The 16,827-nt window shown below is 46.4% G+C and overlaps 1 protein-coding gene across 4 annotated transcripts in view; it reads left to right on the top strand.

Annotated features, from left to right (window-relative positions):
* The window catches only part of FRY (FRY microtubule binding protein), a 432,396-nt gene that overhangs the window by 371,622 nt on the left and 43,947 nt on the right, over window positions 1–16,827 (top strand). For all 4 annotated transcript variants that reach the window (XM_040979819.1, XM_040979817.1, XM_040979818.1 and 1 more), the window contains 7 exons: window positions 1,227–1,834; window positions 2,667–2,764; window positions 3,075–3,245; window positions 6,509–6,649; window positions 8,406–8,585; window positions 9,860–10,021; window positions 15,302–15,376. In XM_040979819.1, the coding sequence (XP_040835753.1) occupies window positions 1,227–1,834; window positions 2,667–2,764; window positions 3,075–3,245; window positions 6,509–6,649; window positions 8,406–8,585; window positions 9,860–10,021; window positions 15,302–15,376 (1,435 nt within the window). The remainder of the gene's footprint in view (window positions 1–1,226; window positions 1,835–2,666; window positions 2,765–3,074; window positions 3,246–6,508; window positions 6,650–8,405; window positions 8,586–9,859; window positions 10,022–15,301; window positions 15,377–16,827) is intronic.

The raw sequence follows: 16,827 nt of genomic DNA, 5'->3' as shown, positions 1-16,827 counted from the left end.
CACATGGCCTCCAGTTCATGTCCAAAGGTACTCCACTTCCAGCCCAGATCTCTGTAAGATGCTCGGGAAGGCAGCGGAGGACGGCCCAAGTGCCGTGAGAAAGTGTGACAGAGTTCCTGGCTCCTTCTTCAGCCTGGCCTCACCCCTGTCATTGTGATCACTTGGGGAGTAAGCTAGCAGACAGAAGATTCTCTCTCTCTTACTTTGCCTGTCAAAAAATCTTTAAATAAGTAAATATATAATTTACAACACACACTGTTTATCATATCAGTAAGCAGACTCTAAATATTTGCAAATGAATATATCCAGTCTGAGCCATTGTTACAAAAATGGTTGGAATAGATGATGGCTTAGCGTAAGAGGCCTACCTTGTGTGATGTCTGTCTGCTGCTGCTTAGGTTTGCTAACACATTTCAGTTCCTTCTGTATTCCACAGTCTGTTGATGTAATGGAGCTCATCTTGCTTAACACTGAGTCACTGATTTTATTTTATATCCTGTTGAGCCTTGTTTCATTTTTAAGATGAGCATTTTTAATGGGTAATCTTGACATGATTACTAATTTCATACATATTGATGTGAACCTACGGAATATCCAAACTGGTAAAAAAAAATTGGCAGAAATATTGAATTTCCAGCACAAATAGAAATTATTTCAATGAAATTTTATAAGGGCAAAAGAAATTATTTTGGTTTACTAACTTTAGGTAGTAATTTCCATTCCTTTTCCTCTTATCAGCCAACAGAACATTTAAGTTTGTGTCTTGCAAGTACGTTTTGTTTCCTGATCACTGGTACCCAAATTTAAATAAAACTAAATGCAAGATCGATAAAATCTTAAAATCAATTGGTTTTCTTGCAAGGGTGTTGAATATCCAGCCTATGGGCTGGGTAACATCCATGAAATTATCTGGTTTGGCCCTGCCAAGACAATTGTATGTGGAACTCAAAAATTCAACAAATCAAAAAGGGTCATTTGTAAGTCAATAATTTCATACCACCTGTATGAAATTATTTTCAGTAAGTGAAACCAGCACTGGGATTTGTTCTTGTTTTGCTGACAAGGGTTACTCTTTTATTTTCCATAGCTTTATCAATAAGGAAGAGAAACTAATTAGTAATGCCAAAGAAAAGCTTCCCTTCATTGGTGTTTCTTGGTGGGCTGAAAGGGACTGGTCTTTTCACTGAAGTACATTGTTGTTCTGTTACACTTGTTTTTATACCCAGCTCTTCATCACCGGATCTGAACTCCAGCACTAAATTAACAGCAAGCAGAAAAAGCACAGGGCAGTTAAATGTGAATCCTGGAACTGCCAGTGGCAATCCCGCAACTGCAGAACGGAGCCGACATCAAAGAAGCTTCTCTGTGCCCAAGAAGTTTGGAGTTGTCGACCGATCCTCCGACCCACCTCGAAGTGCCACACTGGACAGAATTCAGGCTTGTACCCAACAAGGCCTGTCCTCCAAAACCCGAAGCTCATCCTCCTTAAAGGACAGTCTCACGGACCCATCCCACGTAAACCACCCAACCAACCTGTTGGCCACCATCTTCTGGGTTACTGTCGCTCTGATGGAGTCTGACTTTGAGTTTGAATATCTGATGGCCTTAAGGTTGCTCAATAGACTACTGGCACACATGCCGCTGGATAAAGTGGAGAACCGAGAAAAGCTTGAGAAACTCCAGGCACAGCTCAAGTGGGCTGACTTCTCAGGGCTGCAGCAATTGCTGCTCAAAGGCTTCACCTCCCTCACCACCACAGACCTGACTCTGCAACTTTTCAGTCTGCTGACGCCGGTGTCCAAAGTATCCATGGTGGATTCATCCCAAGCTATTGGTAGAGCCAATGTCATTCATTCTTGCAGTTCTGGCGGTTGCTATGTTCATTTTTACTGTAATGAGATGATCTGTACTGCTTTCAACAGTTCTGCTTAGAACTGGTTGTTTGTGAATAGTTTGGATTTTTTTCTTTAAATATTTGGCATGGTGTAACCTTTTATATATACTGTTAAGAAGCAAAAAAAAGGGCAGAAATTATATCTAAGGTATTAGAGGTTTTGGTGTGCTACCCAGATCACACTGCAGTCACCATTAGTTTATCCCATTGCCCTAAACAGACCCATCACTAAGCTCTCTTTTTTCTTTTCTTTTATCGAAAATATTGTTTTCTTTTTCTTTCTTGGAAAATTCTCTTGGCTGCTGATTGTTTTTGAATTCAGCCGCATCAGCACACCAGGTTTTAATACCGTAGCATAAAGCCTTGACTTTAGGTCATGATACCAGAGCTTAACACAGATACCAAGCCATGCTTCATCATTTTTAGAGTTCTGCTTCATAATTAAAGAATTAATACCATGTTTTCCCACACAAATTATTCTTAAAATTCATTTTTCGTAAGCTCAGTTTAATCTGGGCTAGTCACCCTTTCACAAAGAGGCCATTACAAGATAAGCAGTGTATCTGAAACACTGCAGGTCGGCTGCAGCTTGTCCTGCATGACTGGTATCGTTGTGGTTGTGCGTTCCTTGGTGAGTTTGTGTGAGATGACATGTAAGCTGATGCAAAAGAATGCTTACAGCATCTCCGAGCCAGACCTGCCACGTGCCTTTTTGCCGTGCAGAAGTAAAATGGGCTCTGTCCAGGATCTCATCGTGTCTTCTCTTCCTCAGGGTTCCCACTGAACGTCTTGTGCCTGCTGCCACAGCTGATTCAGCATTTTGAAAACCCTAATCAGTTCTGTAAGGATGTAGCAGAGAGGATCGCTCAGGTACGAGTGTCACTTCCACATTCAGGCGAATGCCTAATGTTTCCAGACCCAGAGAGACCCTGACGTCCAGCGATGTACGTCTCAGGGTGGCTCATGTAAAACTGTCCTGTTTACTGCCTGTTATAACAATAAACAGAAAGAATTGGTGAGGTTTTTCTTAGCTAATTACTAAGCTAAGCGGTTGTGTAGGTACAAAAAAAAAATGCTTATCAATGTACTTTCCAAACTTCTAGGACTTTCAGCATAATTTCTAACATTTCTTCCATTTCGTCTCTAAGTGTATCTTTCATTGCTTTTCTTACCTTCAAAGGTTTGTTTAGAAGAGAAGAACCCTAAACTTTCAAATCTTGCACATGTTATGACGCTTTACAAGACGCACAGCTACACAAGGGATAGCGCCACGTGGGTCAGTGTGGTCTGTCGGTACCTTCATGAAGCCTATGCTGACATCACCTTGAATATGGTCACCTACCTGGCAGAGGTAAGCATTCAGACTGAGGATAAAACCTATCGTAGCTTCCTTGAGTCGATATAAACACACCCACAAAACTGATAATACACTCAACTTCCATTTATTGAGCACCTGTTACATAAAAGCTGGTACAGACAGAATTCCAGTCCTCTGGTTTACTGCCCAGATGTCTGGATGGCAGTGGCTGGGTCAGGGCCAATGTCAGAAGCCATCACAGGTCTCCATGTGGGCCGTCGCATGGGCCACCAGCTGCCTCATGCCATGCACATTGGCAGGAAGCTGGACTGGGAGCGCAGCTAGGCCATGACCGCATGGTCCTGCAGGCTTCCCAAACAGCAGCTCAGCCTCTAAGCCATATGCCACCCTAACAGAATCATTTTAATCCTCACAGCCACCTGTGGGTGTAGAGACCAGAAAAACAAAGAAACCATGACAGTTGGAGTCATTTGGCCTAAGTTGTAAGCAGCAGAGCAGGCCTTTCAGCCTAGCTGTAGCTGCCACAAAGCATAAACTCCAAGTAATACATTGATACCCATGGTGCATGGTAGAACATGTGAGCCTCATTGTTCTGTGTGCTGAAATATGGATTTACAGGCTTCACAGCTGCTTGCTCTGAACTAATATCATCAATTCTGAAATCAAAATTTTTTATTTCTCTTGTATGTTTTTTTTAACCTAGAATGGGATTTTTGTCATCACCCAAAAGTAGTCCTGGCACAGTTGTTAGAAAACCACCATTCTGACTTTTAATAACAATGGTACTAGAAATACAGAGCATATTGGACAAGTGATAAAATGTGTTCTATTTAGTATCTCCAGTCTTCAAGTCATACACAAAACCATGAAATGTATGAGGTACTGCTAACTTGTTTTAGGTGGTCCGTGTTGGTGTGCCTTCAGGCATAGCATCCGTACCTCCTGTTAGGATTTGCTAAAAAAGAAGATAAGAACAGTCTGTCCTAGTTCCCCTTTCAGCTGTATCGATAATCCGTGCTCGAGCTAGGTTAGTAGAACGCACCATGACCTCAAAGGCGCTGCACTTCCAAGATGTGTGCCTAACATCCGGCAGATGCCGCATCTGTGGGCATTTCCCACCGGCCCTGCAGGGCTTCGACTTGCAATGAGTGGATGGCATTCAGACCATAAACAGGCCGGGATCCATTCGCTCTCTCCGCACTGCATCCCTGGCGTTTTGGAGAACATGTGCTTTCAGCAATCACCTGGCCACACCTGTTCCCACATACATCCAGCTCGGCCCAGCACAAGTGTCGGGAGCACCGGTGCGGGTGCCCTTGGCGTGAAGGGTGGAAATGCCGTTTTTAAAAGGTGAACGGTGAGACAGCAAGTCCTTCTCTGGGATCAGTAACCATAAAAATTTCAAAAATGCAGAGGGAACGCGGGGTCTAAAGAGAAATCCTGTCATTCTGTTCTATGAATGAAGCTTTTTAAGGCATTAAGCTACATGAAATAACCCAGGCACAAAAGGATGCTTGCATGATTCTCTCCAGAGCAGATACACAGAGACAAAGCAGTGCTCACCAGGGGCTGGAGCAATGGGTAACCGGGCTGTTTCGTGAATATTCTGCGAGTGCTGAGCAAGCTCTGGAAATAGTTACAGTGGTTACACAATGTCAGCGCGCCCGATGTCACTGAATTGTGCACTTAACATGGTTAAGTAGTGTTTTTTTGTTTACATATATTTTACCTGGATAAAAAGTTAAAAACCTAAAAGCCTAATTTGTTCTTTTCAGCAGTTTTTACAAAATTGTCGAAATCAATTTTACAAAATTGATTTATTTTTTTCAATTGGAAGGTCAGATATACAAAGGGGAGGAAAGACAGAGAGGAAGATTTTCTACCTGCAGGTTCACCCCACAAGCAGCCGCACCGGCCAGAGCTGAACCAATCCAAAGCCAGGGGCCTCTTCCACGTCTCCCATGCCAGTACAAGGTCCCAAAGTTTTGACCCGCCCTCAGCTGCTTTCCCAGACCACAAGCAAGGAGCTGGATGGGAAGCATGGCCACCAGGATTAGAACCAACAGACATGTGGGATCCCAGTGCGTTGAAGGCAAGGACTTCAGCTGCCAGGCTGCAGCGCTGGGCCCCATTTCCCTAGTTTCAACATTTAAACTGCTTCCACAGCATTCTTGCTTTTGTCCTTTTTTTTTTAAGATTTATTTTACTTACTTGAAAGAATAAGAGGCTGAGAGACACAGGTATCTTCCACTCTCTGGTTCACTCCCCCAAATAGCTGCAATGACCAGGGCTCTGCCAAGCTGAAGCCAGGAGTCAGGAATTTCTCCCAGGTCTTCCACACAGATGCAAGGGCCCAAGTACTTTGGCCTTCTGCTGCTTTTCCAGGTGCATTATCAGGAAACTGGATTGGAAATGAAGCAGCCAGGACTCGAACCAGTACCCATATGGATACCAACATCACAGACCAGTGGTCTGTGATTTTTCTTTTTTAGCATTTTAAATCATGCTTTGGGGGCAGATGTTTAGCCTAGCAATTAAGGTACCAATGGAGAGGGCCCAGCAAGGTAGCCTAATGGCTAAAGTCCTTGCCTTACATTTATCAGCATCCCCTATGGGCACCGGTTCATGTCCTGCCTGCTCCACTTCCCTTCCAGCTCCCTGCTTGTGGCTTGGGAATTCAGTCAAAGACCTTGTACCTTCACGGGAGAGCTGGAGAAGGCTCCTGGCTCCTTGCTCCGGATCAGCTTAGCTCCGGCTGTTGCAGCCATCTGGGGAGTGAACCAGCAGATGGAAGATCTTTCTCAGTGTCTCTCCTTCTCTCTGTAAATCTGACTTTCCAATAACATAAATGAATAAATCCTCCAGTGGAGAAACCCTCATATCACATCCCAACACCCCAACCAATGCCTAGCTTCAGCTCCTGAGTCCAAATTCCTGCTATCGTGATGTGGCCCCTAAGAGCCCACAGTGAGTGCTCAAGTAGCTGGGCTCCTGGCGCCCACGTGAGAGAGTGGCACTGTGTTCCCAATCCCAGCGACTACAGGCTGCTTCTCTCCCCAAGATGCCTGCAGTCGCTGGGACTGGGCCCGTTGAAGGGTTATTTTCTTAAACTTTGCCGTGTGGATTTGTTTGTGTAAGCAGACCTGCCCAAACTGCCTCAGATGTCTTCATTTCTTCACTGTTAGAACTCGGTTTTCCCCTTGAGGAGACTTACAGTGGGAATGGTGCTGGCAAGCCCAGCGCTGCCCCGCGGACCTGTGTACACAGCTCATGCGAGCTGCCCTTTGCCTCCACAGCTGCTGGAGAAGGGCCTCCCCAGCATGCAGCAGCCGCTCCTGCAAGTCATCTACAGCCTGCTCAGCTACATGGACCTCTCTGTCGTTCCCGTCAAGCAGTTTAATGTGGAAGTACTGAAGACGATTGAGAAGTATGTGCAGGTGAGTATATGGATAATTCCATGGAGCAGCCCGGGAGTCTCTCCAGAAAGCCCGAGGCTTTGCCCCTGTTCATGCCTTGTATCCGTGACCCTCTCCAAGCGGTAGCCTATGAAGAAAGACAGGACAAGGCCCTGGCCTTCAGAGGATGTAGTTCTGCCTGTTACGGGTTTCCTGGCTGGGTGTCAGAGTACACACATGCGGGGAGGGCAGACACGGGATCTCCGTTTCATGTCCCGCTCAGAAAAGAGGTAGGGAGTCTGGATGTGTGCCAGGCGTCCCAACCCATGAGGGAGTAAGATGTTAAAAATCACCACCTTCAGGCTAAGGGAAATAAAGTTAAGAAAGTTGCATGAATATGCTTGAAAATACCCCCCCCAAAACAAACCATATATTGGGGATTATAAATGATAATGACAAAAATAAATCTGAAATGTTCCTCTGTTTGTTCTCTAGGGTGTACTTAGTGAGTTTCAGAGTTCAAGGGCAAACATGGCGGTTTTTCTAGGCTCACTGGCAAATGCATCCAGCCTAAATGTTAGACACATCTTTACCAATCACACTTCTTAACTGAAATTAAAAGCGTTTCCTAGCCACACATCTTGTGTTTCAGGTGATGCCATGTGGTAGATGGGAATGGCGTTTCTCACTTCATCTCACAGGAGACGCAGGGTCAGGTCCCTTCTTTCTGCCTGTCATGTGTTCTATGTCATGGTTTCACTGGGCTGCCCACTCTGTCGCAGGCCTGTAGGCTGGCTCTCACACTTCATTACCTTACCTTGCGTGGTAGCTAATTTCACAGTCAAACCATGACCTCTTTTTGCAGTATTTGACAAGGCAGCAAATGTGTTTTGCTTAGAGAACTTTGACTCCAAGTCCTAGGGAAAAAATAACACCATCCTCCATCCTATTTATCTGTGTTCAGTGTGTAATAGGAGAAGCACCTTTCCCCAGTCCCAGTCTAATTTATCAGGGAGGAAAAAAGATGGTCAAAGGAATAGTAGGCATTTGGGGACCCAGTCAGGAGAAGAAAAGCAGAACAGGTTGAAGGCACAGAATGAGTTAAGGCACAGAAGCTGAGAGCTTGCTTGATGTGGGGAAACTCCAGTGGGAGAATGACCCCTGCAGGCCAGGCTCAGGGACTGTGGGCGCCTCTCCAACTCCATCCACCAGAGGGCGCACCCGAAGGAGGCTAGGCAAAGATGTGGCTTGGCCCTAGGCATTCCGAAAGTATCCCTCTAGCTGAATAGGATAGAGAACTGAGACTATAAACAGGAAAACCAGCAAAATAGGCCAGGGTGATCTCAGCTGGGCTGATGCCAACAGGAATGGAGCGCAGGGAACAAATTATCAGGAAAAACATAAAGAGTAGAGAACAGCCTCCAGGTCCCAGATAGTGAACAAGATAAGAAGGGAGAAGAAAAGAGAGCTAGAAAAAGAAACGCTGATGCCCAGGAAGAGCCAGGGCCAGGGGAAACAGGGCGCTGGGAAAGTTAGGATGTGAGAAGCAGCGAGCAGGCAACTGCAAACATCACACCTCAACATGGTAAACTTGCTTATTTGAATACAAACAGCATTGGCCTTTTATTCTTGGCATCCAAAATGTAGCTCATCTGATGCATCAGTGATGTTTTTGTGCCATTTGCCTTTTACTGGTTTGTGGGTTCTGACTGCTGGACACCGGAGACGTGTCCCTAGCAATGCGTTAGCTGTAAGAACCAGAAGCCTTTTTCACACTGGGGTGTTTTATTGCCCACAGACCGTGCACTGGAGAGAAGCTTTGAATATCTTGAAGCTCGTGGTGTCTAGATCTGCCAGCCTCGTTCTGCCTTCATACCAGCACAGTGATCTGTCAAAGATAGAAATCCATCGCGTGTGGACCAGTGCTTCGAAAGAATTACCTGGGAAAACCCTGGACTTTCACTTTGATATTTCAGAGGTACTTAGCTATAATAACTGTTGTGGTGAGCGTTCATAAGAATCTATACTGGCAAGGTCAAAAGTGTTGCCTGTTAAAAGGAATACCTGTTTTATACTTTTTTTGAGAGAGAGCCAGAGAGCTCCAGTTTTCCGGTTTACTCCCCCAAATGCTTACGACAACCACAGCTGGACCGGGCCTAATGTGGAAGCCAGGCAATCTCTCCAGGTCCCCCATGGGAGTAACGGGGATGCAGCCACTTGAGCCACGAGGGTACAGGCCAACAGGAAGCTGAACCCAAGAGTGGCGCTGGCGTCACACCACGGCGCTGATAGGGGATGCTGCTGCCCAAGTGGGTCCTTAGCCATTACGCCCACTCCTTTAGATTTTATTTTTAAGTACATTTTAAGGCCTAAATTAGTTTCTCTACATTTTAAAAGTCGCATCAGGCAGCATGTTGACCTCAGTATTGACAGCTTCTAAGATGGAAACTAATCTCAGAGATATGAGAAAAAGAAACTTTGAAGATACTTTAAAATGGGATGGACTTGAGCATTTTAAGCCATGACTTTTTCTCGGTCCTTATCAGAAAATTGTCATGTCACCTCCTTTCAGCCACAACATTTTTCCTTCAATGACAACCCAACTCACTGGGATTCACAGGAATAAGCCATGTAGCTGGCTTCCCCAGGTCACAGACCGAATCTGCCTTAATAAAGAGGCAGGAAACCTAGGACATAAATGGCCTGATCTTCTCTGATGGTCTGTGAACAGATCATTGATGCTAAACAAGTCAACAAACACTGCCCACAACACTAAAGGAACATATTCCCCAAGAAATGGGTCAGGTCCACATATATAGCACTATTTAAACAGAATAAGCCAAGTTGAGTTTTCTGATGAAGACCAAACTCGCCTTTTTTCTTTCTAGTATTCAGGAGAAGACACTGTGTTGCTGCCATGTGTTAAAAAAAAAAAAAAATTAAGACGTTAATTTCAAGCTGCAACACACAAAAACTGATTTTGTTTTTCTGCAAACTTCTCATCTTCATTGGTTGTTTCTAGCATGTTCAAGAACAAGCGGCTGGATTTGCTGTGGGCTGCCAGCAAGGTGGAGATGCAGGATTACTCAGAATGTGTATTTGAATACTGGGGGGATGGCATGTCCTTGTCACACTGCGCTCTCATCTTTTATCAAACAAGCAGTTTGTGGCCGTTCTAGTTAGAGCAATCCCATATACCATATTAGCATTCATGAGATAGAAGAAATGTGTGTTGTGTTCTTTCTTCTCAAGACACCAATCATCGGGAGGCGGTATGATGAACTACAGAACTCCTCTGGGCGTGATGGCAAGCCCAGAGCCATGGCTGTCACTCGGAGTGCATCCTCCACTTCATCAGGCTCCAACTCCAACGTCCTTGTTCCTGTGAGCTGGAAAAGGCCTCAGTACTCTCAGGTATATAATCCGATACTGACAGCATCAGGAGGGAGCTGGGACCTGAAGAGCCCATGAGCATGGTTCATGCAAGATCCTGCCACTCGCCACCCCTGCAGTGCCCCTTAAGGGTGCAGTGCTTCAGGGAGGTGCAAGGGAGATCTGAAAACAAAATCTGATCCCTCACATGACAACCCTTTAGACAGTCCAAGAAATCTGGGTCTTCTGCCACTTACCCCAAGGTTGCCTTTTCTGCAGATAGCACTGCCTTAATTCTTCCAACCAACGTAATAGCACAGGGCTGCAGAGCTGCCATGCTCGGGGCGCACACTTCAGCCATGGTTTGCACATAGGATGAGCTATGCAGAGTGGAAGGAAGGGCACCCATCAGAATCCAGGCCTGTGCGTGCTTCACGGGTGACTGGGTCACAGTATTCATGCCGTCCAGGGAAAACATGTGCATTATTCAGGGGTTTCTCGTGGCAACACATGACAAAACCCACCAAAAGGTAATGGAAAAGGAATGTGTAGATTCATCATCTTTCTTTGCTGCCTGTGGAGGTGGATTCTAGTACTGGAGGATTAGACCCTCCACGATGCCCACATCCCTTCTAGGACAGTAGGATACTTATGACCAATGCACATCCTGCCACATCCTTCCAAACATCTCTAGGAGACTCTACTACCTAATGCAAAGTTAACTGTCATGCAAATGTTTGTCTTTGTGCATTTTATGGAATTTTTCTAAAAAGTCTGTACATGTTCACTAGAAACACAAGATATTTTTTTCAAATATGACTGACTCATGGCTATTTTCCAAACACAACCACCCTTGGGATAACTTAGACCAGTACAGTCCAATGAAAACATGACATAGGCATCATTTTATATGTTCTAAGGGCCATCTGTTTAAAAAGGGGCTGGTAGGGGAGGCCCAGGTGAGTTCGACTTTGGGGCTTGGGTAAACAGACCTCCTGGCAGTGTGGCAGTTGCTGGGAGGACTCAGAGTAGGTTGGGCTCAGTGCTTGAGGCCTGAGCCCTAGCCACCACTGCCATTCAGTGGGCAGATCCTGGGCCTACAGGTAAACAGAGTGCTAACCTGCATTGGGCTTCACATAATGACCACCTGGCAGCAAGCTCTGGAGTCTTGGGGGTGTGGAATTACTGCCTAGGGACATTCATGGATAAGGCCACCATATGTGTAGGTGAGGAGTGAATCCTGAGAGACTCCCAATGACAGTGCCACTATAATTATAGGTAAGCGAGTGGACTGAGACCTACTGGTTTGGAGGGGACAAACCTGAAGATCTTTATGGGTCAGACTGATGCACCAGCCCATGTGAAAGCTAGGGTTGGGCCCCTGTCTAGCAGGGCTAGATCCCAGTGTTGAAATAGGAGACAGGTCACATTAGGCAAGGCTATGACACTAACCAGCACGTGAGAGAACCAGGTCCCAGGAGTAGATTCTGTGGGGGATATGTGGGCCCAACCCTGTGGAAAAATATGTCCAGCTGATTAGTTCAAGAGTTGGGGTGGTGATGAGCTGCCAAAACTCTTGGGTACAGGCACTGAGGATAGTCTGGGCAGATCCAGGCTGCAGCACCCACATGTGCATCCTAAAACAGGGTGTGGGGTGGGCGAGGCCGCAACATCCTCCAGCTCATACAAAAGCCAACACAGAGGGGCAGGCTATGCCAGACAAGAGCCTAGCACCCCCTGGCATGCATGAGATCTGGGTCTTGGAGTAGGCCGAGTGGGGGAACTTGGGAAGCTCCCCTAGTGGGTCATAGCTTCTGCTGGTGAGCATGTGGTCCAGGCCTGGAGATCAGGCAGGCTCGGCAAGGTAGCTCCAGCTATTGCCAATGTGTGGGTTGGTTTTGGAAGGGAGTGAGCCAGGCAGGGCCAAGCAAACCTTAGCTCACTAGCAAGTGCAGGTACCAGGCTGGAGCGCAGGTCATGCTGGGCTAGACTGTCATACCTACTGGTTTGCATGAGCCAGGGATGGGAACAGATTGAACAAGGCCAGGTTCTAGTACCTGCCAGTGAGAGTTGGAAGTTGGGGCAAGCTGGGTCAGACCAGGCTACAGCATCCAAAGGCAAAGACCAAGACAGGAGAGGGACTATGCCAAGCTGGGTCACAGCAGCCACTGGCATGAGCAGGATCTATGGTTGGGGAGCAAAGGGTACACCCCAGGTGGGGTGTGGTTCCCACTGGTGAGTGCAAAGGCTGGAGTAGGTGCTGCTGTCTAATTTGGACATGACTTCAGTCTCCCTCAGCACAGATGTGGACTGGGTCTGGAGTGTGCCAGACTGAGCTAGACTCCAGCAGCCACTGGTGATCATGACAACCAGGGTAGGAGTAAGGTAGGTGGGGTTAGGTCTCTGCCCCAGCTGAGCCATATGGGGGCTGTGTCTGAGTGTGGACCAGGCTTGGCTGGGCTGTAACACCCAACAGTAAAAACTGGAATGGGTAAAGGCTGGTCTGGAATGGTCACTGCTCCTGCTAGGACAGAGGTGGACTAATTAAGTAGGGCTGGCCCATGGGCCCACTGACAGGCACAAAATCTGGCACTGGGAGTAGTTCAGATGGAGGAGCTTATGGAACTCCTCTGTTGGGACACAGTCCTTGCAGGTGAGCACAAGAACTATGATAGGGAGCATCCCAGACCAGGCTAGGTCATGATAACCACTAGCATACAATTGGCCCAGTTTGGGGGCAAACCAGGCTGGATCAATTCATATCACCTGCTGGCGAATCCAAGCACAGAATGGAATGTGGGTCAGGCCAGGTTGGGACGCAACAAAAGCCAGTTCACAAGAGGTCCGGGACCGGAGGCCAGCTGGGCTGGACTGTAACCCCCACCAACTTGAGCTGGAATAGGGGTGGGCTGGGTCCAGCCAGGCTACAGCACCCACTGGCATATGCCAAGGTTAGGCAGACCATGCAAGACTGGGCCTAAGCACCCAACCAGCATACGTGAGAACCAGGGGAAGGGAGAGAATCCAGTAGGGGTTGCGTGGGGCTCCCTTGCGGGCCACCACTCACACTGGTAAGAGCTGGGATAGGGGCAGACCGGATCAGGTGGGGCTATAACACCTGTTGGCTTCATGTGAGCTGGACCAGGGGAAAGCCAGGCTGGGTTGACTGTTCCTACTGGTGCATACATAAGCTAGAGTGGGTGTGGGTTGGTTGGGCTTTGCACAGAATCATCTGGCAGATGCTGCCACAGGGAGCTAATTCTGTCCAGTTAAACTGCAGAACCACCTGGAGAGTGCAAGATCTGGGAATGGGCCCATAAGGGAAACAGTGAACACCTCCCTCTTGGGTTGCCATTCCAACTGGTAGCATGAAAACCAGGACTGGGGCAGGCATGGTGAGACAGAGTGGCACCTGCCAGCACATGTGTGAGCTGGATAGTGGGGCAGGTTGGATTGAACTAGGCTTCAAAACCCATTGACATGTAGGAGAGCTGAATGGGATATAGGACAGACTGGACCAGTCTGCTGTACATACTGGCAAGCATGGGAAACAGGACAGGGGGCAGGCCTCGTGGGGGTTATTGTGGGTCACTCTGATTAGGCTGCAGCTCCCACTAGTTTGTGTGAGGGCTGAGTGTGTGGTGGGCAGGATCAGGCTGGGCTGAAACACTTATTGGTTTGTGTAGAAGACAGGGCTGGAGAAAGAACTGATCCAGCAGTTGTAACCACCAATGTGCATGCAAGTTGATTGGGGCAACGATCTGTGCCAGACCCTGTACCAGCAAGCACTCAAGAACCAGGTATGGGATCACCTGAAATGAAGTTTGAGGATCCCCCCCCACCCCGCAATTGAACCACTGGACTCAGAACCCCAACCATGGAGAGAATTGCAAGTTCCATGATCTGGTTATAGAGTGCATATGTCAGAGCCGGGCCTCCTCAGTGGCCTAGATGGAGCAGTGGACAGCATAACCAGGTGTACATGAAGGATATGGAGTACGTTGAAGTCTGCAGAGGACACCTGGTTCAACAGAGGATAGAGCATAGAACAAATTAACTACCACAGCCAAGTGTTGACAGTGAATATCCAGGCAAGGCCTAGAGTGAACTATGTCAAACCAGTGGATTCTGGAGAGATTTCATTGTCCTTTGAGTGGTGAAATAGCAAATCAGAGCTGTCAAATTATGACCTCTGGAACAGGACCCACAGAGCATGCCCCATATCAGGGACCCTGGTGTGGCATCGGGTGACTGCCCTCCATTCCCAGGGTGCAGAGGCATTTGGAAGGCTGGGTGTGGCTTCTTTCCTTATCTGTACCCCCAGAAACAGGAAGGGGGAAAAAAGAACGTGGAAATAGTGGTCTCAGTCACCTTCCTGTGGCCTTTGACCCTTAGTACCCTAATCAACCATGCAATAATCATCAAAAATAAAAATAATTCTAAAAATATAAAACCTTAAAGAAGAGGGGCTGGCACCATGGTGTAGCAGGCTAAGCCTCCACCTGTGACACCAGCCTCCCATGTGGGCAGTGGTTCTTGTCCCAGCTGCTGCACTTCCAGTCTGGTTCCCTGCTTGTGGCCTTAGAAGGTGGCAGAGGATGACTCAGTCGCTGAGCATGTACCCATGGGGGAGACCTGGAAGAGTCTTCTGGCCAGCTCAACTCAGCTCTGGCCAGTGCAGTGCGGCCATTTCGGGAGTGAACTAGCAGATGGAAGCTCGCTCTCTCTGCTTCCCAACCTCCCTCCCTCCTTCCCCCATTCTCTTTGTAAACTTTTTTAGTAAATCCTTTAAAAAAATAAACAGGAAAATTCACTTTTTTATGTTTTTCAAATTTATTTTCATTGAAAAGTGTTTCCACTTTACAAGTCATAGAATGACAGATCCTGGACGCACTGGTTCACTCCCCAAATGTCCACAACAGTGAGGGCTGGACCAGTCTGAAGCCAGGAGCCCACAACCCGGTGTAGGCCTGCAACCACTTGTCATCACCTGTTGTCTGCTAGGTGTGTGGTGGCCGGAAGTTGGATCAGAGATGGAATTGGCACTCCAACTATAGCACTCTAATATGGGATTATGGACATCCAAGCAGTATCTTAACAACTACACCAAACACGCACCTTCATAATTAATTTTAGTGACACATTTTACTTACCTTAATCTAAAATATTTCGATGAGTTTCCAGTATTTTACTGTGAATGAGATATTTTACATTCTTTTTCCTACTAAATCTCTGTGTATTTCACAGGCCAATTCCCAACATGTGGCTGGGCTTTGCTGTAGGACCTCAAAGTGAAAACTTGCTTGTCTCTTTCTTTTCCAGAAGAGGACAAAAGAGAAGTTGGTACATGTCCTTTCTCTGTGTGGCCAAGAAGTGGGATTAAGCAAAAACCCATCAGTAAGTTCTGTTGCATATGTCAGTTATTTCAGTATTATATCTTTTTTGTCTTTGTTTGAAAGATTTAATCTATGAATGGCAAATGTGATATTGACCATGTAGAAAAAAATTGCTCAGTTTTTCACTCATGCCGTGACTTTTAGTCTCACTGGATTCAGAAATAACTAAGCATTTTCTTGTTGTTGTTGTTGTTGGATGCTTGTTCTAGTTTGAGAATACTCAGTCATTTTCATTGTTTTGTCTTTCTGGGCTTTTTTTTAAAATAAATTTGCCCAGTCTTCCTTATAAAACATATGTTTTTCTATAGCACTTCTTTGTAAGTATTACACAGAACAATCTTTTAAAAGGATGCAAAAATAGAAATTATTTAGAACTATGTGGATTTCAAAAAAATTTGCAGCAAAATGAACTTTTTTACTTTAAATTTTTCACAAGCTTTTTAAGGTACCTTCATAAATATTCCTTTTTGAATATAATTATACCCTGACCACATTTCATGTCATTATTTTACTCAAATTTAATAAAGATGAAAACAATTGCATATTATAGTTTTTCTCATGTACACATTAGTACAAAATATCATGCCATTAGACTTTAAAATGAATAAGCAACTGAAGTATTAATAAGTAGTAGCATATAAAGTTTTCAGAAAAGTTGAATTGTATCAGTATACTTGTAGCCAAAACTTATAAAAATGTCAGTCTTGGTTCACTAAGTATTGCTTTTTTAAAAAAAATTCCATTTTGGGCCTGGCACAATAGCATAATGGTTAAAGTCCTCGCCTTGTACATGCTGCGATCCCATATGGGTGCCAGTTCTAATCCCGGCAGCTCCGTTTCCCATCCAGCTCCCTGCTTGTGGCCTGGGAAAGCAGTCGAGGACGGCCCAAAGCCTTGGGACCCTGCACCCGTGTGGAAGACCCAGAAGAGCCCCTGGCTCCTGGCTTCTGACTGGCTCAGCTCTGGCTATTGCGCTCACTTGAGGAGTGAATCATTGGAAGGAAGATCTTCTTCTCAGTCTCTCCTCTCTGTATATCCGCCTTTCCAATAAGAATAAATAAATCTTTTTAAAAATTTTCCATTTATTTGAAAGGTAGAGGGGTAAACATAGGTCATCCATTGACTGATGTACTTCCCAGTGTCTACAGTAGACACAATGGGGGGGCCTGAAGCTAGGGACTAGGAATCCAGGCTGAGTCTTTCACGTGGGTGACAGGGACCCAAGCATTTGAGCTATCACCTGCTGCCTCCTAGGGTGTACACTAGCAGGAAACTGGAATCAGAAGGTGAGCCAGGGGGGTAGTGTCATGGCTTAGCAATTAATCCTCCCTCTCCAAGTGCCATGATCTCATATGGACACTGGTTTGTGTCCTGCCTGCTCCACTTCCCATCTGGCTCCCTGCTTGCATCCTGGGAAAGCAATCGAGGGCAGCCCAAGACCTTGGTACCCTA

Source organism: Ochotona curzoniae, unplaced genomic scaffold, assembly GCF_017591425.1.
Source record: "Ochotona curzoniae isolate NIBS_2020 unplaced genomic scaffold, NIBS_Ocur_1.0 contig_3332, whole genome shotgun sequence".
Taxonomy (NCBI): domain Eukaryota; kingdom Metazoa; phylum Chordata; class Mammalia; order Lagomorpha; family Ochotonidae; genus Ochotona; species Ochotona curzoniae.
Note: the sequence above shows the minus strand (reverse complement) of the source record. Positions and strands in the feature narration are given on the sequence as shown.